At 48.0% G+C, this 25,727-nt stretch overlaps 1 protein-coding gene across 1 annotated transcript in view; it reads right to left on the reverse strand.

Moving 5' to 3' along the window:
- Window positions 1–1,006: 1,006 nt before the first annotated feature.
- The window catches only part of AGBL2 (AGBL carboxypeptidase 2), a 466,988-nt gene continuing 442,267 nt past the window's right edge, over window positions 1,007–25,727 (reverse strand). The window contains exons 22-23 of the mRNA XM_069221603.1: window positions 18,232–18,451; window positions 1,007–3,227 (exon numbers count right to left, since the gene is read on the reverse strand). Coding sequence (XP_069077704.1) covers window positions 2,519–3,227; window positions 18,232–18,451 — 929 coding nt within the window. The 3' untranslated portion in view covers window positions 1,007–2,518. The remainder of the gene's footprint in view (window positions 3,228–18,231; window positions 18,452–25,727) is intronic.

Consider the following 25,727-nt stretch of genomic DNA (forward strand, 5'->3'; position numbering starts at 1 on the left):
TGCTTGAGGGTCTCTAGCAGGGAGGGTCTGATCCCTGCCTGTGCCCTCTGCTTCTCAGAGGGGTCCATAGCAGTAGCTGCTTGTTCTTTGGATTTCTGAGGACTGAAGCCTGTAGCATCCTTTGGTGCGCACTTGGTTCTGGTAGCGTTCTTTGGCGTGTTGATGATGCAGAGTGGGTCCTTTTGTGCAAGAGTCTTGCTGCTGAAGTCCATTGGACCTGTGATGCTGCCAGAATCCTTAAGTGAACTTCTGATAATGTCGGCACCTGCGACACTGCTTGCGTCCTTCAGTGTATTCTTGATGATGTTGGCACTCAACTTGGTGTGTGCCTCCATCAGTGCACTCTTGATGATCTTGGCACTCGCAATGCTGTCTCGTGGAACCTTTGTGATGGGGTTAGCTTCCTTCGATGTACTCCTAATCTTGTCCTCTGAGTCACTTCGGTGCATACCAGTGGAGCGAGGCAGCTGGTAAGCCCGACCAGACACGCTCTTTGGTGTGGCTGAGATCTCTGGTTTCCATGTCCCAAGGTTTTTCGGTCTCTCTCTCTGGTCTGTGCTCTCCATACTGAGTGACGACTGGGGCACAAGTGATGAGCTGCTGACCCCTGGCGTGCCCAGGGAAGAATCTTCAGCATTCAATGGGTTTGATCTGCAAGGACACAAGAACGTGTGCTTTATTATAAATATCATAAACTAAACTATAAGAGAACCTGTAAACCCAATTGAGACCTGCGTAAATCATAATAACATGCAACAATGTCCCAACAGGTAGCAATCAAAAACAATTCATACAAAATTAATGAATAAAAAGCACAAGAAGAAAACACCAAGCAAATTACTGTGTTTGTATTCATAAGATCAAGAAATACAATGTATAGCAGCATCAGCGATAATCTAGATCAGGTGCGGTGAATAGAGAAGGTGAAGACATAGTGCTCGTGAACAAGTGCCATGAACAGCTCATGTGAAACATGAAAAAAGGAAAAAGGAAATAGCACATAAGCAATGGTTACAAGATTTTAATACATGAATTGTTGGTAAACAGAAATATTGTTAAAATCATGTAAAAAATCAATAGCCGAAATTAGCTGTTTTGAATGTCGATGGCGTTTCAACCATAGTAATTTAAGGTCTTCATCAGGACAAAATTGAATGCAGATATTAAAGTGCTGTTGGCTCCTCCTGCCTCAGTGAGAACCTTCTAGGAGATGTGGTGTACCCCGGAGGTCCAGCTCTTCCTGCCTCAGTGAGCACCTTCTAGGAGCTGTGGTGTACCCTGGAGGTCTAGCTCCTCCTGCCTCAGTGAGCACCTTCTAGGAGCTGTGGTGCACCACTGATGGTCTTGTTCCAGTAATTTCACTTGGTGCCTTGCCTTCTCATCAACCTAACACAAAAGAGACACTCCGCACCTCCAATATCTTCCTCCAATGTAACTTGGATCAAGGGACCTCTTCATTTCCTTGCTTGTGACCAAAGCCACAGTGGGCGGCTGGAGAAAGAGGCAACCATACACGGGATTCTTGTAAACTGTGTTCGCCCCGACGGTGCAGGAATTTGTAGAACGCTCACGGTCCGGGTTCTGACACCCATCCATGAGCCATTTGCTTCCAGGTACTGTAAAACCAGAATACCTGTCACTTACCATCAGCTTGCAACGTAGGAACGCAATTTACTGTGCAGCTCCAGTATGTTCCTCTTGGGTGAATTGTTCCTAATTCTGGGAGTGGCTTCCCTCACTAAGCAGTCTCACTTTCTAGAAAGACTTTTAGAGACATATTGTCAGCCAGAAACAGTTTTTGGGTTCACCTGACTGGTGATACAGAGTTACCTCCATAAACAGCATTTTGAGATAAACACTGCTTCCTGCTACACCAAAGATACTCTGCTGTGTCTTTGTGTATGCTTTGGCTGTGGGTGTGGTTGCACCACAATATAATCCCTTTTTAATTTTTCAGAATAAACTGTCTGAGGATCTCGGCCAAGATCTAGTACTAACACTTCAAAAGTACGACTGAGCTTGTCGTGAGGCACATCAGTCTCCATGTATCTCAAACCTCCACTCTCCCAATCCTTAGAAGGTGGCTGGGTTTATCATCAAGAACAATGTGTAAATAACACTTATTTGTGCACCTTTGTCCAGTTTACAGACTAAAGTATTTACTTGCTCCATTCAAAGCCTTTCACACAGCATCGGAGCAGGCTCTGGATTTCAAACAGAAGGGCCCCCAGCAAAGAAGGTGTCCTTAAAGGGGTCTGATAAAGCTTCAGGCTTCATCTGAGATAGACCCTGAGGAGTTGCTGGGTTGCATGTAATATAGCGTGTCTGAGTGGTGAGTGTCTGGGATTCCACGCGATGATGAGTGAGTGGGCATGTATCTGAGGGTACCTGGGATCACATGTTCTGTGCATGTGGGTGAGAGAGAGGGGTTGCATGGGCTGCTAAGACTCCATGTGCTGGGCCACATCGGTGGGAGTCACATGAATGAAGAAAGGCAGAATAAGTCTGTGCGCACATGTCAGGGATGGTCTTGTTGCTCATCTGAATCACTGTCCTCTCCTAAGGTTGACAGCTGATGCTTGAGGGTCTCTAGCAGGGAGGGTCTGATCCCTGCCTGTGCCCTCTGCTTCTCAGAGGGGTCCATAGCAGTAGCTGCTTGTTCTTTGGATTTCTGAGGACTGAAGCCTGTAGCATCCTTTGGTGCGCACTTGGTTCTGGTAGCGTTCTTTGGCGTGTTGATGATGCAGAGTGGGTCCTTTTGTGCAAGAGTCTTGCTGCTGAAGTCCATTGGACCTGTGATGCTGCCAGAATCCTTAAGTGAACTTCTGATAATGTCGGCACCTGCGACACTGCTTGCGTCCTTCAGTGTATTCTTGATGATGTTGGCACTCAACTTGGTGTGTGCCTCCATCAGTGCACTCTTGATGATCTTGGCACTCGCAATGCTGTCTTGTGGAACCTTTGTGATGGGGTTAGCTTCCTTCGATGTACTCCTAATCTTGTCCTCTGAGTCACTTCGGTGCATACCAGTGGAGCGAGGCAGCTGGTAAGCCCGACCAGACACGCTCTTTGGTGTGGCTGAGATCTCTGGTTTCCATGTCCCAAGGTTTTTCGGTCTCTCTCTCTGGTCTGTGCTCTCCATACTGAGTGACGACTGGGGCACAAGTGATGAGCTGCTGACCCCTGGCGTGCCCAGGGAAGAATCTTCAGCATTCAATGGGTTTGATCTGCAAGGACACAAGAACGTGTGCTTTATTATAAATATCATAAACTAAACTATAAGAGAACCTGTAAACCCAATTGAGACCTGCGTAAATCATAATAACATGCAACAATGTCCCAACAGGTAGCAATCAAAAACAATTCATACAAAATTAATGAATAAAAAGCACAAGAAGAAAACACCAAGCAAATTACTGTGTTTGTATTCATAAGATCAAGAAATACAATGTATAGCAGCATCAGCGATAATCTAGATCAGGTGCGGTGAATAGAGAAGGTGAAGACATAGTGCTCGTGAACAAGTGCCATGAACAGCTCATGTGAAACATGAAAAAAGGAAAAAGGAAATAGCACATAAGCAATGGTTACAAGATTTTAATACATGAATTGTTGGTAAACAGAAATATTGTTAAAATCATGTAAAAAATCAATAGCCGAAATTAGCTGTTTTGAATGTCGATGGCGTTTCAACCATAGTAATTTAAGGTCTTCATCAGGACAAAATTGAATGCAGATATTAAAGTGCTGTTGGATACTTGGTGGAGGAAGGAGGAAAACATCAAGAGTCTGTAAAACTGTGTCAGGAATCCCTAAGGTGCCTCCTGTGTTATCTGTCAGCACCCCCAGGGATTAGGGTTAAATCATATCTCTGTTCTTGGTTAAACCTTCATGTTTCTAAGTAAACATAGTGTGCTGTGTTACACAATTGGTTTTATCAATGCTTGTTTTACCAATGCTTGTTTGCTACTGTGAGCAGGTGTAGACATGTGCTTCTAATTGGGTGTGGTGTAGCCATGTGCTTCTAACTGGGTGTGGTGACTCATCCACATGTGGAAACTCAACTGCTTTCCTGATTGGCTATAAATAGCAGAGTGAAGCATGCCTCCCTGCTTGGCTTTGTTTTGCTTCCTGATCTCAGCATCTGACTTGGCAGTCCAGCCCCTACTGTCATCCTCGTATTTAGGACTTTTGAGGCAATTCTTTTCTTCGTTCCTGTACCAGCTGACACCAGGCATTCCTCCAGCACTCCGGAAAAGACTGCAGCTAAGTGACTAGTATTCTCCAGGGAGTTTGTTCTTTGAGCACTGCGCTTTCCTAGAACAGCTGGTGTATTTCAGACCTCGTATTTTGGCAAAGTGCTTATCTTGAAGAGACAAATGTATTTCTGAACATTCTACATTATTATTGTAGTTACTTGCCTAAATGTGCTTCAGGAAATCTTCTTGAGCTCAAGTACTACAAAAAGTGACAGTGCAATTTTAAAAGCATTTACGTGACTTTTCTTTCTCTAATAGCATAACTCTTGGATTTAAATTGTGTCATTCATGCTTGTGTTTCAGGTTTGAGGAATTTGCTTTTTGAAGGGTTTTTCACACACAGAGTGAAACCAAACCAAACAGTGCCACCCTAACTGTTTAATCCCAGCGTGGACATTTGTATTTCTTGGATTGTTTTTGTTCCTTTTAGTTTAACCCTATGCATGCAGGAAAGTTATATGTGATATAATTAATGCCCTTGTTTGTATTTCTTGTGCATGAAAAGCGCAATTACAGTTCTAATTGTAGTGTGCAACAGTGAATCTCTGTGAAGCCAGCCCTAGTGTTGCAGTACTTATTGTTATGGTACTCAGTTTGGGTTTTTGGTAATGCAGTGTTAGTAATTGTGCCAGCAGTCATTATTATCCAAGAAACGTGCTTGAGCATCCCGGTGTTCTTCCACCGCTCCCGTGCCCATATCAGAAAGAGAGATTCAGGCCCATATTTATACTTTTTTAGTGCTGCATTTGCGCTGCTTTGTGACGCAAAAACGGCGCAAACTTACAAAATACTTTGCAAGTTTGTGCCGATTTGGCACTAAAAAAGTATAAATATGGACCACAGTTTCAAGAAGGTTGAGTGCACTAACTCTACTATCACTCTGTCAACAACGACCTGCCCCCCGAAGATACAGGGTGCCTGGCTGGACCAGCAAGATGTGGCAGTGTTTTGTCTCTTTCTCTTCCACTCCCCCTTTCCTTTTGGTACACCTGCCGGGGTTTCTGTGTCCACCAGGAAGTGCCTGGAGGTGTTCTAGGAGGTTGGGCATACCATCGCCCCTGCAGACATCCTGCTTTTCAGGTGAGTGGCCCTGTCTTGCCAAACTGGAGTCTGTCAAAACCCGTTCCTAGTCTGCTTCCATCATGTATGGCCCCATCTATATTCCAGCACTTCTTTATCTAATACCACATTAGGAATGTATGCAATAAGCTAAGGGCCACGGTGACCTCAACCACTAATTGGAGTAGTCAGGACTGGCCTATCCAAAAATGAGTTAGGTACTGCCAACTCAGTCTTCTACACAGCGCCCCTGAGGGTATGTAATCCTCAGCCAAGTTGAAACACAAATGAAGCGTGGTAACCTCAGGTAAGGGAAAATGCAGTCTGACTGATTTGCATGACCATATTTTGCCTGCACACTAATAAGATTTGGAAATTGGTGACGCAAAATTGGCACATCTTGGTGAGTCTAGACCAAAACCTACAGTTATTCATGTTTGCATTTAAGAAAGGGAAAAGTATTAAGGACCACCTTCTGCATTCCTCAACCAACAACACTGTTGCAAAACAGCACTAGAGCCTTAGAGTCAACATGGGGTCTTCAACCGTTAATGGGCTATTATCGTTGTGGTAACTGTGTGGCTTGTGCACTCACACATGAGAAAAAGGTATTTGAACATGGTTTGATGAAAACGAAACTTAGATATTTCTCGAACTGTAACACCATAAATGTGGTATATGCAGTATGGTGTCCATGTGAACTGATCTATACAGAACAGACTTCACAGCCTATTAAAACATGTAAATGCCAACACCGTGGTCGGATTAGATGTGCAGTAACCAATGCTCCGGTGGTCTCTCAATTTCTGGAAAAGACCCATACAGCGGACAAACTAAGATGGCAGATAATCAACATCGCCTCTACTCCGGCAAGAGGTGGGAATCTCATGAGTATTCTCCAGAGGATTGAGTGAAATGGATTGAACGCTGTAACTCTATAGAACATGCACTGAACACAGTGGAAGAATGGCGCTCATCCATAGCTTTACTCTAGGACTGATACCTCTTTCAATATCCATGGAGTTGGGTTACCTTGGCATCTACTGATCAATGCGTAAGCACTTAATAGGCTTTGCCCTCTTGCTTACTTGCCCCAATTTGATCATTAGTGAATGCTTTTAGAGTATTGAAATACATGATGGCTGTCTTCTTTCTATGAGTTTGTTTATGGACACTGCTGGACACTTCTTGAGAATATTTCTTGTGTTATGATACTAATCGGGCTGTCCATGCCTTGCCACCTCTGGGCCGCTGCACACAGGAGCTGCTGCGCTCCAAGCCTTGCTTTTTGGAACCCTTTTTTATTGGCTGCTTTGCCCCCTCTTGGTCGCTGTACACAAGAGCCGTTGTGCTCCAAGACTCGCTTTGAGAAGCCGTCCTTATCTCTTGGACGAGACGCTGCACACCTCGTGGTCCTATTCTGCTATACGCGGTGAGGCTGGATTGTGCAGCCTGCCTTTTTTCAACGTGTTTCTTTGAAATGACTTACTCTGTGCTGTATGACTGTGAAGTTCCTTTCACCTTGGGAGCGCACAGAACTTGGCGTTATTGCAGATGGGTCATTGTGCACAGAGGGGTGAGTAGGGTCTTTCTCGATTCTTGTCATGCCTCTGGTTGTATGCCTTGACAATGATATGTTAAGTATTTACCTTCTATTTTTGATTGTGTCCTTATCAATGCAGTCCCCATACAGTGCCCCCATGTGAGTACAGTTTTTCAGCTTGTTGCGCACATGTGGTCAGGTGCACCACTGAGGCTTTCTTCTGCTTCCATCTATATTCCAGTCCTTCTTTATCTACCACCTCCTCCTTCCTCACCCTCAGTTGTTTTATTTTATAATTTTGTTCTAGGTGTCCCATATATTGAATGGCCAAGCTGAGACCCCATATTTAGTAGAGGTCGAAACGTCATTGACAAGTGACAAATGATCCTTGAAAGTAGAACCTTTGAATGTTAAAAGAGTCTGATTGATATTGATACAATTCTTTGAGGTCGTTTGTCTAGAATTGGAAACCTACTTTTTGTGTTGGCTTCCTTTTGTATAACTGTATTTCTGCACTCTTGCTTTTTTTTATGATTGTGGGTCCCGGCTCACATGGGACACAATGACTATTATCAAAAATATATTTGGATTCATCTTAACAAACTTTTTGCTAGTTATTTTTGGTTGTCTTCGGCTGTTCTAAGCCACATCCTACAACAACTTTAATTATGCGATTGTGCTTTTGTTGATCTAATATACATTTTTATTATTCCAATATGAACCATTTCTTTGCTCAATACTTTAATAACTCTTGGTTGCTTTTGTTGTTTGTTAAAACACCCAAAGGCCTGCAGCACTAATTGTGATACCCTCTTAAGTAGCCTTTTAAACACATCTCAGGTTTACCATTGCAGATAGTGTGTGCACTTTTAACTGCCATTTCGACCTTGTAAAACAAACCTTCCATTTTAATACATATAAGTCATCCCTCAGGTAGCCTACACAGCCTAGAGGGCAGAATGCTATATATTTTAATCTATTACATTGAATAAGTGGTAACTCTCAATTGGGAGCAGGTAGGAACATTTAGTATGGTGTCTTAAAAATTGTACTTTAAAACTCTCTTTAATGGTAAAGTTTAACTTTAAGTCACAATTCCAAAAACAGCACTTTTAAAAAGTTAGCCTTTTCTTATCCTATGCATTTGGTGCCTGCCACCTGCATCCTGGGTCACATGACTAGGTGTAGCTGGCAGTTGGTCTTTGTGTGTTGCTTCTAGGCAGTGAAACAAAGAGGGAATAGGTGTGCCAGGATAGGCCATTTCTGACTTGATGAGGTGTGAGGAGCTGTCACCTACCACACTTGCATGTCATAAAGGCTGTGCCCGAGCACTCCAACAAAAGGTTTGACAATAGTCTTTTGTGACTCCAGGCAAACCGGGGACAGAGCAGGGGAGGAAGAAAATTACAAGCACCTCTGGAGGGGAAAACCTCCAGAACCATCTCCTACTTCAAAGTAGGCACCAGGTATAAATATAGGACCCTCAGACCCAATTCTGGACCTGTTAAAGACTCAGAAGAAGGACTGCTACCCTGCTGGCCTGCCTGAGTGAGAAGGACCTGCACCTTGAACCCAGTACTACCAGAATGACTCCAAAGGCTACTTGGCTGGCCTCTGTGATCAGAGCCTCAGTGAGAGAGCAGGCTTCAACCACCTTAAAACCAGCACTTGAGATCTGCTTGCTGTGGGGTCTCATCCCAGTCCTTGACCTTGGGAAGTGTGCCTGAAGGTGCCCTGCCTGCCCAGGTGTGGTCCCAGCACATCCAATGCAGAGTGATACATCTCCTTGCAAGAATCTGCACAACACATTGTCTCGCAAGACTCTGCAACAGAACTGCTGCACGACGCATCCTGACGTAGGATTTTACATCGCAGCCTGCAGATTATCAGAACCACTGCTTCACAAGGCAGGACTTTGCATTGCAGCCTGCCGCCCCTGAGAACCGCCAATGCGCAACTGATCTCCACACAGGACATGGCATTGCCACTGCAGGTCCCCGAAACCACTACAGCTGATGTGTGCATCCTGCAAGGCAAGGGACAACATTCAATCTTCTGTGAGCATCGATCCTAGCAGAAAGGACATGCGGCATGTAAGGCACATGTGGTGCTCAGAATAGACGTTGACATTTCAGCCGGACAGATAAGAGTCTCTCCTCCAAAGTATACACTCTTGTGACCTGGGTGTCTCCAAAACTGGGATGGCAGTCAATTTGTTCATACTGCTATGCAGACCCAGACAGCAAAGGATGTGTGCATCCTGCAAGGCAAGGGACAACATTCAATCTTCTGTGAGCATTGATCCTAGCAGAAAGGACATGCGGCATGTAAGGCACATGTGGTGCTCAGAATAGACGTTGACATTTCAGCCGGACAGATAAGAGTCTCTCCTCCAAAGTATACACTCTTGTGACCTGGGTGTCTCCAAAACTGGGATGGCAGTCAATTTGTTCATACTGCTATGCAGACCCAGACAGCAAAGGATGTCCGTAGCCTGGGGGAAATGACGCCATATCTCTTCTTGCACCCCCGCTTTTACCAGGCAGTCACCTAGCTATGGGAAGAAAAATATGTTCTCTCGTCTCAGGTGTGACCTGCACTTCAAAACTGATTAAGGTGCTGACTTCAGACCAAAAGAGAGGATCTGCAATTTTTGAATGTTTGTTTCCTAACACACACCTTAGAATTTGTTGATGATTTTTTTATGATCTGTATTCGAAAATAGGAATATTGGAACTGTATCGTACACATCAGTACCCTTGAGGTAACTGGGGGGTCAATCTTTCTCTTTTTTGGTCCATTTGTTTGTTAATATGTTTGGTACACCTTCTCCAGGGGATACTTTTAAAACAAGGTGTTCACTCCTTCCAAAGTGACTCTTGATGTTGGTAAGATTTTTTTAGTGGTATGAAACGTGAATGAGATTTGAACCTGTGAAAAAATCCATTCTAAAGAATATAAGGCACACTTTTGTTTTTGTCATTTGTTGTCACTCTTGCAGATGGTGAACAATACTTGCCCACCGGAGTCACCAACGAAAAGTGGGGGAACAGAGTAGTCACATTTTGGCAGTGTCTTCTCTGTGGCCACTGAAGGCTGTTGGCCTACTTTCCCCCAGATGGTGTTCACTGTAGGTAAGGCTGTCTTTGTTGATGCAACTGCTGCTTTTGGGGCCTTTGTGGAGTTTGAATCCTCTTCTAGAAAGGGTCTCTCATAGCTCTCTAGCACCTTCTGTATTCCTTTTTCCTCTCCATGTCCACAGTCTTGAAGTTGTCTATCTCAGTCTTCATGCAAGCCATGTCGTTATCGGCATGCGATACAGAGAATTGCCTGAGAATGAGACTTAGAAATTCTCTGTTGGACTTCTGGCTTGAGACCCAGGAGTCTCAGCTAAGAAGCTTCGGTTTGGACAACCCTCATGGCGATAACCTTGGGCAGCTAGATCCGAAGAGTCTGCATTAGTGCTTATTACCTTGTTTGACAGAAGCACTCCCTCTGCAAGGACCTCCTGAATGTCTTGCATGTCCACCCTTGGGGGCATTTCTGTGAGCCGCTGTAGTGAATCCCTGAGGGACCTAGCGACAGTGATGTAGCATTGCCGCACATCCTTCTACTCCTTGAACTCATACGCTTCCTCTCCTTGATAGGAGGAACAGTGGAGGAAAGTGCTATAGCATGTGTTTTTCTGGCCGCTCAAAACTATGTCAGAGTCTGATGGAGGGTCTGTCCTTAGTGGTCCTTGATCGGACCCCTTGTCCTTCTTTGGCCATCTAGATGGAGCAGACTTTACTGATGCAGGAGTTAGGAGCAACTGCATTGCTGGTTCCAGCAGGCAAGGTCTAAAGACAAGAGAGGTTGTGATGGTGTTCTGTGATGGTGTTCTGTGGTTTAGAGTTTGAAATATCGTATGTGGTAGTCTGTGTCGGCATTGAAGTATTCAGCCTAGGCACACTCATAACTAGGACATTAAAAGTATTAATGTAGTCCAAAGGCAAGACTCGAGCAGGAGTCAGCCAGTATTGGTGAGTTATCACTAATGAAGGAATGATCAGAGTAGGACATCCAGGAAGGAAGAGGGTATGTGCGTCCTCGAGCTTCTAAAGCAGCTAGACCTTTTTCTGAGTCACCAGGAGCATCTTGAATGCGAAAGTTAACCTTCTGTGAGATCCCGATCTAAAGTCAGATCTTATCTTCCTGAGTTAAAAACTTGGATTGGACGGCTTGGCAGGAGCAGTGGGAGGTTGGGACAGCACCGATGATGGAAACACTTGGAGGCATATTTATACTTTGTTTGCACTGAATTAGCGTCATTTTTTCAGATGCAAATTTAGCACAAACTTAACTCCATATTTATATTTTGACGCTAGACCCGTCTAGCGTCAAAATATTGGAGTTCAAGTCATTTTTTGGATGCGTGAAATCACCTTGTGTCCATGAGATGCAAGGTAGATGTTCCCGTCCAAAAAATTACTCGAAGCCCCTGGCTCCTTATTTATCCTCATGTGCAAAAAAGGTGCACGGGGAGGCGGCCTAAATAATGGCGCTAAGCCTGCTTAGCGCCATTATTTAACGCCTGGGTCAGGGCAGGTGTTTGGGGACCTGTGGACCCATTTCCATGGTCAAACACCATGGAGAGAGCCCACAGGTGCCCTCCCCAAGCCCCGGGAACACCCCCACTGTGAGAAAGTAGCCTCTTTCTACCATGGTTACCCCCATTTTTGGCCTATTTGTCAGTGTGTTTGACCGTGTCACTGGGATCCTGCTAACCAGGACCCCAGTGCTTATTCTCTCTCTCCTTTATATTTGGTTGTTGGTTACTGTTAACACAGTATTCCACTCATAATTGGCACACTGGTGCCCCCTTATCCGTCCCTAGTATGTGGTACCTAAGTACCCAGGGCTTTGGGGTTCCAGAGCATCACTAAGGGCTGCAGTATTTCTTTGGCCAACCATAGGGAGCTCATGCAAAGGCTTCTACAGGACTGCCATTGCAGCCTGCGTGAAGAGGTGCAAGCAGCCTTTCACAGCCACTTACACTGCACCAGGTCACTTATAAGTCACCCATATACCAGGTCTTCCAACCCTGAAGGCTGGGTGAGGAGTACCTGTGTCTGAGGGCACCCCTACACTAGCATAGGTGCCCCCACATTGTCCAAGGCCATTTTCCCGGACTTCGTGAGTGCGGGGACGCCATTTTACGTGTGCCTAAGACATAGGTCAATACCTATGTCCAGCATCTCGCAATTATACCCCAATACTGATTCTAGTATTGGTTGTATGATTCCCTCCACAGTGGACCCCCAGTACTGCCATACCAGCCTTCTGAGGTTTTCTAGGCAGCCCCAGCTGCTGTCACCTCACAGACAGGTTTCTGCCCTCTTGTTGCTCAAGCAGCTCGAGCCTAGGAAGGCAGAACTAAGAATTTCCTTCGGGAGAGGAGTGTTACACCCTCTTCCTTTGGAAATAGGTGTTAAGGGCTGGGGGTGGGTAGCCTCCCAGAGCCTCTGGAAATGCTTTGAAGGGCACATTTGGTGCCCTCTTTGTATAACCCAGTCTACACCGGTTCAGGGACCCCAGTCCCTGCTCTGGTGCAAAACTGGACAAATGAAAGGGGGGTGACCACTAGCCTGTCCATCACCACCTCAGGGGTGGTGCTCAGAGCTCCTCCAGAGTGTCCCTGTGTTTTGCCATCTTGGATTCCAAGTTGGCAGGGCACTCTGGGAGTATCTGAGTGGCCAGTGCCAGCCGGTGACATCAGAGCCCTCCCCTGATAGGTGCTTACCTGTTGGCTGACCAATCTTCCTTCAGGACTATTTAGGGTCTGTCTCCTGGGTGTTTCCTCAGATTCGGATTGCAAGATTCCAGCAGGAATCCTCTGCATCCTTTACTTCACCTTCTTACCGAAGAAACTGCATCTGGACCCTTCATGAACTCTACAACTGCAACAAAGAAGCAAAGACGACTTCTGCTCCTGACAGCAACTGTAACTGTTTCCCAGTCGTGCATTCTTAGAAGACAGCCATTCTTCAGCCTGCACCAGAAGAACCAAAGGAATCTCCCGTGGAGTGAAAGAGTCACTTCCCTGCTTCAACTGGCACCCCTCTGCAGCGATGACCGGTGGCTTGGGTCCCCTCTCCTGAAGAAGTCCGTGGATCCAGCAACAAGGGTGGTGGACTGAAGTGGTCCCGATGGTCCTGAAGTCCAGCTGTCCAACTTTGGTGGAGGTAAGAGCTTTACTCCCTTCGCAAGCCAGTACCCCGTGCACCTCGTGTTTTGCAGTTGCCAAGGCTTGTTGGCATCCTTCCACATAGTTCTTCATGCACCTTGCAGCTCTGGCCCCCAGCACTATATCCTGCGACGCACAGCTTCCTGAGTGGTTCTCTGGCGGGATGGCATCCCTTTGTGTAGTGCTGCGTGGGCCTCCTTTTACACCTTCTTTGTCCCTGTGCTATGGGACTCGTGTGCGTGCTGCCTGGTCTTCTGAGGGCTCTCTGAGTTTCTGAGAGCCCCCTCTGTCTTCCCCTCCTGGGTAGAGTCCACCATGTCCCTCCTGGTCCCAGGCAGCACCATTTTCCCCTAACCATGAGCTTTGTGTGTGCCAAGGCTTGTTGGCGGAATCCAGCGACGCAAGCCAGACTGCAATCATCCATCCAGCGTGGGACATCATCTGCACCAACCAGGAACCCACATCCGTCTTCTTGGGTGCAGTACAGACTGTTCTTCTTCACCCGTGGTTCTTCTTTTGCACCTTCAACCGGGTTAGCAGGGGCTCCTGTTCTCCCTGGACTCTTCAGTGCTTTCTTGGACTTGGTCCCCTTCTTCCACAGGTATTCAGGTCCAGGCATCCATCATTGGTGTCTTGTAGCATCTTCTGGTTCTTGCAAAATGTTCTATCATGTGTTCTTGTGTGTTCTAGGAAAGTTAAAATGATTTACTCCTGCTTTCCTGGGCTCTGGGTTGGGTTCTATTACTTACCTTTGGTGTTTCCTTACACTCCCAACCCCTCTACACACTACACTTGCCTAGGTGGGAAACCGACTTTTGCATTCCACTAGTTTAGTATATGGTTTGTATTTCACCTAGGCCCATTTCTAACTATTGTGATTTTCACTATTTGCACTGTTTGTTAGCTGTTATTACAGCTAGTACTGCATTCTAATGTATATACTGTGTATATTACTTACCTCCTAAGGGAGTATAGTCTCAAAGGTATTTTTGGCATTTGTGACACCAAAATAAAGTACCTTTATTTTTGTAACCCTGAGTATTTTCTTTCATGTGTGTGAGTACCGTGTGACCACAGTGGTATTGGATGAGCTGTGCATGTCTCCTAGTTAGGCCTTCCTTGGCTGTTCATTCACCCTACCGCTAGAGAGCTCTGGCTTCTAGACACTACCCACATTTCACTAATGAGGGATAACTGGACCTAGTATAAGGTGTAAGTACCTTAGTTACCCACTACATTTGCGCAGTTTTGCATCACAAATTATAAATATGGACCTTGGATTCCAAAGGAATAGATAAAGTAGGAAGTGTTGGCGATAATTTAGGTGAAGATGTGGAACTATAATGACTGCAGGCAGGGTGGGGCAGCAGCGTCATTGTGGGCAGGGAGCACAGAGAGGCCTGCCACCCTGATATTCAGGGAGTACATGCCTTGCATATGATGGTACAAGCCTCAGTGTCGATTTCTGCCTGAGGTCGTTGGCTGAAAGGTTAGCTTGGATAGTCTGCTGTCGCTTTTGCCCATGCCCTGGTAGTGCTCTGTAGAACTGGGGATGTGCGACAAGTCCACCAGTCTTGGGGTGCCTCTGGTTTTAACATGCAGGGTCCTGCCACTCCCCTACAGATGATTTTTGGGGGACACTAGCAGACCCAAAATGCAGCTGCAGTGCCATAGCACCCACCTGTACTGAGCCCTCCTTGCAATTTTCACAATTCGTGGCCACGTAAAGTATCCACTGGGCACAGCCAGGCCCAATGCCTACAGGAGCACTAACATGTCCCCAATATCAGTGTATTACAGGACATGCGCCTCAGCTGTGGCGCTCCACCAGAGGAAAGGGTCAGCGGAGGCCCTGCGACAGTCTCTGCACATATATGCCCCCTTGCCCCCTGAGCATCACAGGTATGTACCCCAATGCTGGTAAAATAGGGTAAAGTTAAGGCTCATTTGTCTTCCACCGTGCTGAAAGTAGAGGTGTTTCCCAGTGGGCATCAGGGGCCAGTAGAACAGGGGCCCTCAATATGCAGGATAAATGACAGATTTTTCTCCCCAGCTGGCAGAGCCTTGCTCTGCAGTAGTCATCCTGCTGACGGGCTCAGTTATACAGTAGACCTTGGGATATTCTGAGTCAGGGGACATCAGTGACCTTCTCAACTTGATATGTCAGAGCCATTCTGAAGATAATGGGGGTTTAGAATCAAGGATCCATCAGGTGGCAAAGCATCTCTGGGCCTTGATGCTGCAGGAGGCTGACAGGATGATTGCGTTTCTAAGTCAGTGGTGGTGTCGATGTCAATAGAGGCTTCGATGTAAGTGTACCCTTCGGTGTCGATGTCAAGAGGGGTACCAGCATCAATGGGGTCTCGATGTTGACCATCTGTTTCTTCAGTGTTGAATGGTTCCTCAGTGGCAAACAATATCTGTGTTCGACATGTTAATCTGGAATGTTGGCTTTCCTTCTGAAGATGCCTCTCTCTGGATCGACTTCTCTGGGTGTCCGTAGAGCGTGCAGGGGGAGCTGAGGTAGAATAAGCACCTTCTCCTCGGGCCTTTCGGAAGCAGCCTCTGGTAGCCTCTCCTGCAGGATCTTCTGTCTATCCTTAAGGGTTTTCCTAGACACCTTCTGGCAGTGGCTGCAGGTCTTAGAACAATGATTTTCTGGAACATATCCTATACAGCGGCTGAGATGGTCTGACTGTACCCTTTTCTGGCAAAAGCAGGACACTTCACAAATAATTAAGTCATTCTGTCACAATAAATAAAAAAATCCCGGCAGAAAAATGCTGAAAAACACTCCTCGTTCCCTGAGTGAAAATAATTTAAAGTGGTGTGGAAATGTTTTGGAAAGCGTGTTCTCAAGAAACAGCCATAACGGCTGAGATCAGTGCTCCACGAACCTGTGGCCAGGAGCTGGAAAGAAAGAATTTCCCTAAGAGTCACCTGTGGGACGCGGTGGGACACAGGAGGAAGGGGAGACCCTTAAAATGCACAGTGCCGGCCTTCAGATTCATGTCCATGGCAGCCTGCTAACAGTGCCCAGCATTTCCTTTTACAATAGTTCTGCAAAAAACCTTCCTAGTCACCGGTTGCTAATGTTCTGACTACCTGGTGTAATTGGCTGTATTTTAAAATGAAACCATGACATTTGCGCATTTTAGGCTTTCCTTGGCCTGCTAGGACCCTTTGCCTCTAGTTAGGCACACTTTTCTTGGGAGAAGGCTTGTGCATATGTAGCTCTGTACATTGGATATATATGATTGCGAAGTGCTCCTGGATCCCAAACCTAGGTGGGACGGTCTAGTGCTTATGACTCTGGATGAGGATCCCCTGGACGAGAACCTTGGCTTCTGTGTGCCCTGTTCGATAGGTATATGCGCCACTCCTTTCATGTTACCAGCTCACTGCTGCTGGTGCACCAGGGTCTGAGATATGACAGGACCGCACTAGTAATGAAAGGAGTCAAGGAGATCCGTGGCACGGGAGCTGAGTGGGAAGTGAAGGGCACCTCTTTTTTGAGCCTGATTGTGACTACATTTGGGTTGGATTACGACTATGGATCTGATTTGTTTCTTGGCAGAGAGGGAGCTCGGTTGCAACGGCGATGGAGTTCCCCCTCCGCCCAGACTGTGCTCCGCAAGAATGACTTAAATGCAGGCAGACCATGGTCTGAAGGCAGTGGAGACTACTCAGTTTCCGCCTTGGTCAAACTTCTCTGACGGGGGTTTGGCTATATCTCCGCCCACCTGATTTAGATCAGTGAACATATAGACATTTTTCGATGCCCGTCAACGCCATGGAAAACCTAACGATAAGAGCACTGAAAAGTGCTTACTGCCCCCCTCGCAATGGGAGCAAACTCCCATAGCTAAGCCGGGTATTATTCTTATTTTCAAAAAGAAAATCCTGCTTCGAGATTTCTTTTTGAAAATAAAACAAGTTGGTAAGTTTGCCATACACTCTGTTGTGTTGACCCAGCCGAGCTGTACTGCAAAATGACAATTCATTGAACGGATGGACCCACCATGAAGGCGGTTCCCGCCAGTGCTAGAAATGTCCACTGGGCCAACAGGCATTTCTAAATTTGGTGGCGACACCTCCACCAGAATGACGTAATAACTTACTCCATCACTCTCGTGGTGGACCGGCCGACCACCAAAATATAAATCAAGCCCATGTCTGTTTCTTCAGGGGGCAACCTTGAGTATGACTGGTTCTTGAGAAGCAGAATGTTCAAATCAGGAAATCAGGAAACTGTACCAAATGCCATAAATTCTGAAGTGATTCCCCCTCCTTTAGAGCAGATGGAATCTGTCATCCAACTCTTAAGCATGAAGGGATCTACGCCAAAGGGGTTGCTTTAACACAAGTCCAGGGTTTCAAACTTTATTCCAAAGTTTTTCCACAGCTGCCAGTTCTTGCACATATGCTAAAGAATACCGACCGCTTAAAGGTTTCTTCTCTTACTATTGGGGCTACAACTTAGTGACCTGTCATCTGGACCAACGCAGAGCATGGCCAACACTTCAGGAGAACTCCCTGCTCCTCTCTGTGCAGGGTTGATGCCTTTCTGGGCCAAGAAGTAGTAATTGTCTGCCTCACAGTTCCTGTGACTTCCAGGTGATCACATGGTCTTGACTAGAGAGATTCAGCTAATCACAATATCTTGCTTGGTATCTCATGCATCTTTACGTGTGAACACCACCCACACACAGATTGTCCTTATCACTGTATGTTCAGTGTCTTGTTCATCTGTGCATATGCACACACACACACACACACACATGCATAGTCTTGTAAAGAGAGATTCACCCAATCACAATGCCTTATGCATCTGTGTGTCCACACATACACAAATTACACAGATTCACCTCACCACAGCCTTGTACAGATTTAGTCTATGACAGTATCTTGTTCAGTGTCGGGTGTGTATACAGATAGCACAGACACACGCACACAGAGTGCCCCAGCACACTGCCTTGCGCTCACAGACTGACACAACTAAGGAAGGATCTGGAGGAACATCTGTGCTGATGGTTTCATCTCATCACAATGTCTTCTTCATCTGTTTCCATTAGTGCTCCTGTATTGTGTTTCACTTTCTGTCTGCTAAGCCTGTGTATATAGGTGCAGAGGAATATCCTTACTTCATTTTGGGGGACACATCCAGTGTGCGTGGTGCGCAGAAGGCGGTGTTGATGCGTTGAGTGCTGAGCGCACTGGTTGAGGCTGGGGTGAGGTGCTCACTGCTGCGCGTGGACACTGAAGCTGGACTCAGTGGCTGAATGAGCGTGGAGGCAGCAGGTATCCATCCTTGTGTGTCAGCCGGATCTCTAGCCCTCTTCTGTGGGAACGCTGGGAAGGAATCTGGCAAAGGAACACTCACAGGTTACTTCAAAGGCACTTAGAACATGATTTCAAATACATGCAGCAGTGTTTGCCTTCCAGGATGAGTCTCACCACTGAGTGAGACTATGGGCCTCATTACGACCCTGGCGGGCAGGGGAGAAGTGGCGGTAATACCACCAACAGGCCGGCGAAAAAAAAAATGAAATTATGACCATGGCGGTTACCGCCATGGTCATCCGTCACTTCTCCACTCCAACCGCCAGGGCGGTGACGACCGCTGGGCTGGAGACTTCGGTCTCCAGTCCGCCGGCCGTCACCAGACCGCCGGCAGTAACTGGACCCTGCATACCGCCATGGATTTTGGGTGGTAGGCACTATCAGTGCCAGGAAATTCCTTCCCTGGCACTGATAGGGGTCTCCCCCACCCCGAGTCCTCCCCCCACACCCCACACCCCCCCTGCCACCCCCCAAAGGTGGCAGGACCCCCCTCCCCACCCCCAACATGCACATACACACACCCCCTCCCCTCCCCAACATGCACATACACACACCCCTACACGCACACATACACTACAACACATACCCGCACACATACAGACATGCACAAATACCGACCCGCACACATTTCCCATACACACAACACACCCCCGCATGCATACACGCACTCACACACCTCCTCTACATATTCACACGCACACCCCCATGCACGCACACAACACACCCCCCTCCCCTAACGGACGATCACCTTACCTTGTCCGTTGATCCTCCAAGAGGGGACGGGATCCATGGGGGCTGCTCCGCCGCCAGCACCACGTTACCAGAACACCGCCACGCCTAATCATGGAACATGATTCGGTGGGCGGTGTTCTGATGACGGGCGGTGGAGGTGGAGCAGCCTCCACTTCCCTGCCGACCGCCAGTATGGCTGCTGGCGGCTCTCCGTCCGAAAAAGGACGGAGGGCTGCCAGCAGTCATAATACGCTGCGCGGAAAACCGCCTGCACTGGCGGTCTTCAGCGCGGCGGTACCTTAGCGGTCTTTAAAAAAGACCGCCAAGGCCAAAATGAGGGCCTATGTCTGTTCCACAGAAGGTAGCTTTGGAATTAACATTACATCCTATGTAGCTCAGGACATTCGCCAGGGGTAAATGGAACAGTCTTTGCCCCTCAGAAGATCAGATTTTACTTGCTTGATTAGTTTCAGTGTTGACTCTCCAGGGAGGTACCTTTTCCTGACCATAGTCCCCCTGGCACTGTTTGTTCTAAGGATCTCTTGCTCCACGCTCATTGGATGTCTACAGTCAAGCTGAGCTATCAGAATCCTTTTTGCACAGCATAAAACAGTAAATAGCATAACTGTGTTTGCAGACCACCGAAACCCTGGCCCACATCTTACGGAGCCAGATGGCTTCAGAGGCTCACCTCTCTCTTCATCGAGTGTGGTGCCAACGTGGGACTTAAACAAGCAGGACCTGTAGAACAGTGAGGAACTCTAACCACTGGTAGGCCCAGTCTCCTTTCTGCAGGTGCATGTCCGGTATATGAAGCACCTTCACTGGTTGGGAGACAGTGAAAGCCAGTGGTAGATGGTGATTGTGGGCACATGGGCACCAGCCCACCAGCTAGGCTGCACTATTCGCACTATTACACGTGTGATGCATGTCAACTTACTATCGGCATGCATCACGTGTGCCTGAAGAGAGAGGAAACGTTCCTTCTACATGTGGTCTGTGGCTCATGGAAAGGACGTTCACAGTAGTACTGTCCTCACACAGGCACAACAGGCAGGTGATATACATGTCTCATGCAGTGCAGCAGCTCATCCAAGTCAGCATTAGCAAGGCTTGTCCATCATGCACCCTCACCTACTATGTCAGAAGCCAGGCTGCAGTGGGAGTGCAGGAGGCCCCACCTCCGGCTTCATCCTGGTTTCTGATTGGGTACATGCATAGACTGGGGACAAGACAGGTTCCCTGGCCTGGAGCAGACATATGGAAGCTGTCAATCATACCAGTTCCGGCCCGCCCTCTTGCTGCATTGTTCCAACAGATCCAGACTGCTGCAGACACTGGACCTGGACATATCGGGAGGGGCCGTGAGGTGAAAAATCAGGAGGTTCTCAATATATACAAACATGTTCTGGAGTTTTTATTACACAAAATGCAGTGCTATTAAAACTCATATATAACCTGTGAAATAGAGACTTCCTCATCCTAAGGGCAGTCACCAGAGGTTTAACAATGCCAGGGTACTGAGCTACAAAGATGCACTTCAGTGCCAAACAGTATGTGCTTTTATCAGCGTCAGAAGATCTTCATATAGTGACCACCGGTGCCTCACCCTAGAGGTCACAGTCAACCCGATGATCTTCATATGGTAACCACCAGTGCCTCACCCCAGAGGTCACAGTCAACCAGACGATCTTCGCACAGTGACCACCGGTGCCTCACCCCAGAGTCACAGTCAACCAGAAGATCTTCGTACAGTGACCACCGGAGCCTCACCCCAGAGGTCACAGTCAACCAGAGGATCTTCATACAGTGACCACCGGTGCCTCACCCCAAAGACACAGTCAACCAGAAGATCTTCATACAGTGACCACCGGAGCCTCACCCCAGAGGTCACAGTCACCCAGAAGTCCTTCGTACAGTGACCACTGGAGCCTCACCCCAGAGGTCACAGTCAACCAGAAGATCTTCGTATAGTGACCACCAGAGGTCACAGTCAACCAGGAGATCTTCATACAGTGACCACCGGTGCCTCACCCCAGAGGTCACAGTCAAACAGAAGATCTTCGTATAGTGACCACTGGTGCCTCACCCCAGAGTTCACAGTCAACCAGAAGATCTTCGTACAGTGACCACTGGTGCCTCACCCCAGAGTCGTAGAAGATTTTCGTACAGTGACCACTGGTGCCTCACCCCAGAGGTCACAGTCAACCAGAAGATCTTTGTACAGTGACCACCGGTGCCTCACCACCAGAGGTCACAGTCAACCAGAAGATCTTCATACAGTGACCACCGGTGCCTCACCGCAGAGGTCACAGTCAACCAGAAGATCTTCATACAGTGACCACTGGTGCCTCACCACCAGAGGTCACAGTCAACCAGAAGATCTTCGTACAGTGACCACCGGTGCCTCACCCCAGAGGACACAGCCAAACAGAAGATCTTCGTACAGTGACCACCAGTGCCTCACCCCAGAGGACACAGTCAACCAGAAGATCTTTGGACAGTGACCACTGGTGCCTCACCCCAGAGATCACCGTCAACCAGAAGATCTTCATACAGTGACCACCGGTGCAGCACCCCAGAGCTCACAGTCAACCAGAAGATCTTCATACAGTGAGCACCAGTGCCTCACCCCAGAGGTCACAGCCAACCAAAAGACCTTCATACAGTGTAGGAGGCTGGCCTGGCTTGTAGTGGGTACCAGAGGTACTTACACCTTGTGCCAGGTCCAGTTATCCCTTATTAGTGTCGAAGAGGTGTTTCTAGCAGCTAAGGCTGATAGAAGGTAGCTATGGCAAAGCAGCTTAGGCTGAACTAGGAGACATGTAAAGCTCCTACTATACCACTGGTGTCATATGCACACTATCATAAGAAAACACAATACACAGAGTTACTAAAAATAAAGGTACTTTATTTTTATGACAATATGCCAAAAGTATTTCAGTGAGTACCCTCAGTATGAGGATGAGAAATATACACAAGATATATGTACACAAACCAAAATTATGCAAGTAATAGCAAAAGGAAGTAATGCAAGTAGTGTAAAATTACAATAGATTGCAATAGGAGCACATAGGTATAGGGGCAACACAAACCATATACTCCAAAAGTGGAATGCGAACCACGAATGGACCCCAAACCTATGTGAGCTTGTAGAGGGTCGCTGGGACTGTAAGAAAACAGTGAGGGTTAGAAGAATAGCCCACCCCAAGACCCTGAAAGGTAGGTGTAAAGTGCACCTGCAACCCCCAGAGAGCACAGAAGTCGTGATAGGGGGATTCTGCAAGGAAAACCAACACCAGCAATGCAACAACAGTGGATTTCCGGACCTGAGTACCTGTAAGACAAAGGGGCCAAGTCCAAGAGTCGCAACAGTGTCGAGAGTGGGCAGGAGCCCAGGAAATGCCAGCTGAGGGAGCAAGGAAGCTGCCACCGGATGGAAGAAGCTTGGTGATTTGCAAGAACGATGAGGACTAGGAACTTCCCCTTTGGAGGATGGATGTCCCACGTCGTGAAGAAGCTTGCAGAGGTGTTTCCACGCAGAAGGACCGGAAACAAGCCTTGCTAGCTGCAAGGGTCGCGGTTAGGGTTTTTGGATGCTGCTGTAGCCCAGGAGGGACCAGGATGTCGCCACTTGGATGAGGAGACAGAGGGGGCGCCCAGCAAGTCACGGAGCCCTCACAGAAGCGGGCAGCACCCGCAGACGTACCTGAACAGGCACTTGGAAGAAGAGTGAACCAGAGTCCATGCGAAGTCACAAAAAGGAGTCCCACGACACCGGAGGACAACTCAGAAGGTTGTGCACTGCAGGTTAGAGTGTCGGGGACCCAGGCTTGGCTGTGCACGAAGGAAATCCTGGAAGAGTGCACAGGAGCAGCTGCAAATCATGCGGTACCCAGCAATGCAGTCTAGCGTGGGGAGGCAAGGACTTACCTCCACCAAACTTGGACTGAAGAGTCACTGGACTGTGGGAGTCACTTGGACAGTGTTGCTGAGTTCCAGGGACCTCGCTCGTCATGCTGAGAGGGGACCCAGAGGGCCGGTGATGCAGTCTTTTGTTGCCTGCGGTTGCAGGAGGAAGATTCCGTCGACCCACAGGAGATTTCTTCAGAGCTCCTGGTGCAAGAAGGAGGCAGGCTACCCCCAGAGCATGCACCACCTGGAAACAGTTGAGAAAGCCGGCAGGATGAAGTGATACAAGGGTGCTAGTAGTCATCTGGCTACTTTGTTGCGGTTTTGCAGGCGTCCTGAGCAGTCGGCGGTCGATCCTTTGGCAGAAGGTGAAGAGGGAGATGCAGAGGAACTCTGGTGAGCTCTTGCATTCGTTATCTAAAGAATTCCCCAAAGCAGAGACCCTAAATAGCCAGAAAAGGAGGTTTGGCTACCTAGGAAGGAGGATTGGCTACTAGCAGAGGTAAGAGCCTATCAGAAGTAGTCTCTGACGTCACCTGCTGGCACGGGCCACTCAGAGCAGTCCAGTGTGACAGCAACACCTCTGAATCCAAGATGGCAGAGGTCTGGGGCACACTGGAGGAGCTCTGGGCACCTCCCCTGGGAGGTGCCGGTCAGGGGAGTGGTCACTCCCCTTTCCTTTGTCCAGTTTCGCGCCAGAGCAGGGCTGGGGGATCCCTGAACCGGTGTAGACTGGCTTATGCAGAGATGGGCAGCATCTGTGCCCATCAAAGCATTTCCAGAGACTGGGGGAGGCTACTCCTCCCCAGCCATCACACCTATTTCCAAAGGGAGAGGGTGTTACACCCTCTCTCAGAGGAAATCCTTTGTTCTGCCTTCCTGGGCCAGGGCTGCCTGGACCCCAGGAGGGCAGAAACCTGTCTGAGGGGTTGGCAGCAGCAGCAGCTGCAGTGGAGACCCCGGAAAGGTAGTTTGGCAGTACCTGGGTTCTGTGCTAGAGACCCGGGGGATCATGGAATTGTCTCCCCAATGCCAGAAGGGCATTGGGGTGACAATTCCATGATCTTAGACATGTTACATGGCCATGTTCGGAGTTACCATTGTGACGCTATACATAGCTAGTGACCTATGTATAGTGCACGCATGTAATGGTGTCCCCGCACTCACAAAGTCCTGGGAATTTGCCCTGAACAATGTGGGGGCACCTTGGCTAGTGCCAGGGTGCCCACACACTAAGTAACTTTGCACCCAACCTTCACCAGGTGAAGGTTAGACATATAGGTGACTTATAAGTTACTTAAGTGCAGTGGTAAATGGCTTTGAAATAACGTGGACGTTATTTCACTCAGGCTGCACTGGCAGGCCTGTGTAAGAATTGTCAGATCTCCCTATGGGTGGCAAAAGAAATGCTGCAGCCCATAGGGATCTCCTGGAACCCCAATACCCTGGGTACCTCAGTACCATATACTAGGGAATTATATGGGTGTACCAGTATGCCAATGTGAATTGGTGAAATTGGTCACTAGCCTGTTAGTGACAATTTGGAAAGCAGAGAGAGCATAACCACTGAGGTTCTGGTTAGCAGAGCCTCAGTGAGACAGTTGGTCATCACACAGGGAACACATACAGGGCACATCCTTATGAGCACTGGGGCCCTGCCTGGCAGGGTCCCAGTGACACATAGACTAAAACAACATATATATACAGTGAAATATGGGGGTAACATGCCAGGCAAGATGGTACTTTCCTACATACAGTGACCACCGGTGCCTCACCCCAGAGGTCACAGTCAACCAGAAGATCTTCGTACAGTGACCACCAGTGCCTCACCCCAGAGGACAAAGTCAACCAGAAGATCTTCGGACAGTGACCACCGGTGCCTCACCCCAGAGGTCACAGTCAACCAGAAGATCTTCATACAGTGACCACCAGTGCCTCACCCCAGAGGTCACAGTCAACCAGAAGATCTTCATACAGTGACCACCGGTGCCTCACCCCAGAGATCACAGTCAACCCGAAGATCTTCATACAGTGACCACCAGTGCCTCACCCCAGAGTCACAGTCAACCAGAAGATCTTCATACAGTGACCACCAGTGCCTCACCCCAGAGTCACAGTCAACCAGAAGATCTTCGTACAGTGACCACCGGTGCCTCACCCAAGAGGTCACAGTCAACCAGAAGATCTTCATACAGTGACCACCAGTGCCTCACCCCAGAGGTCACAGTCAACCAAAAGATATTCATACAGTGACCACCGGTGCCTCACCCCAGAGATCACAGTCAACCCGAAGATCTTCATACAGTGACCACCGGTGCCTCACCCCAGAGATCACAGTCAACCCGAAGTTCTTCATACAGTGACCACCGGTGCCTCACCCAAGAGGTCACCGTCAACCAGAAGATCTTCGTACAGTGACAACCGGTGCCTAACTCCAGAGGTCACAGTCAACCAGAAGATCTTCGTACAATGACCACTAGAGGTCACAGTCAACCAGAAGATCTTCATACAGTGACTACCGGTGCCTCACCCCAGAGGTCACAGCCAAACAGAAGATCTTCGTACAGTGACCACCAGTGCCTCACCCCAGAGGACACAGTCAACCAGAAGATCTTCGGACAGAGACCATCGGTGGCTCACCCCAGAGGTCATA

Source organism: Pleurodeles waltl, chromosome 3_1 (assembly GCF_031143425.1).
Source record: "Pleurodeles waltl isolate 20211129_DDA chromosome 3_1, aPleWal1.hap1.20221129, whole genome shotgun sequence".
NCBI classification, from domain to species: domain Eukaryota; kingdom Metazoa; phylum Chordata; class Amphibia; order Caudata; family Salamandridae; genus Pleurodeles; species Pleurodeles waltl.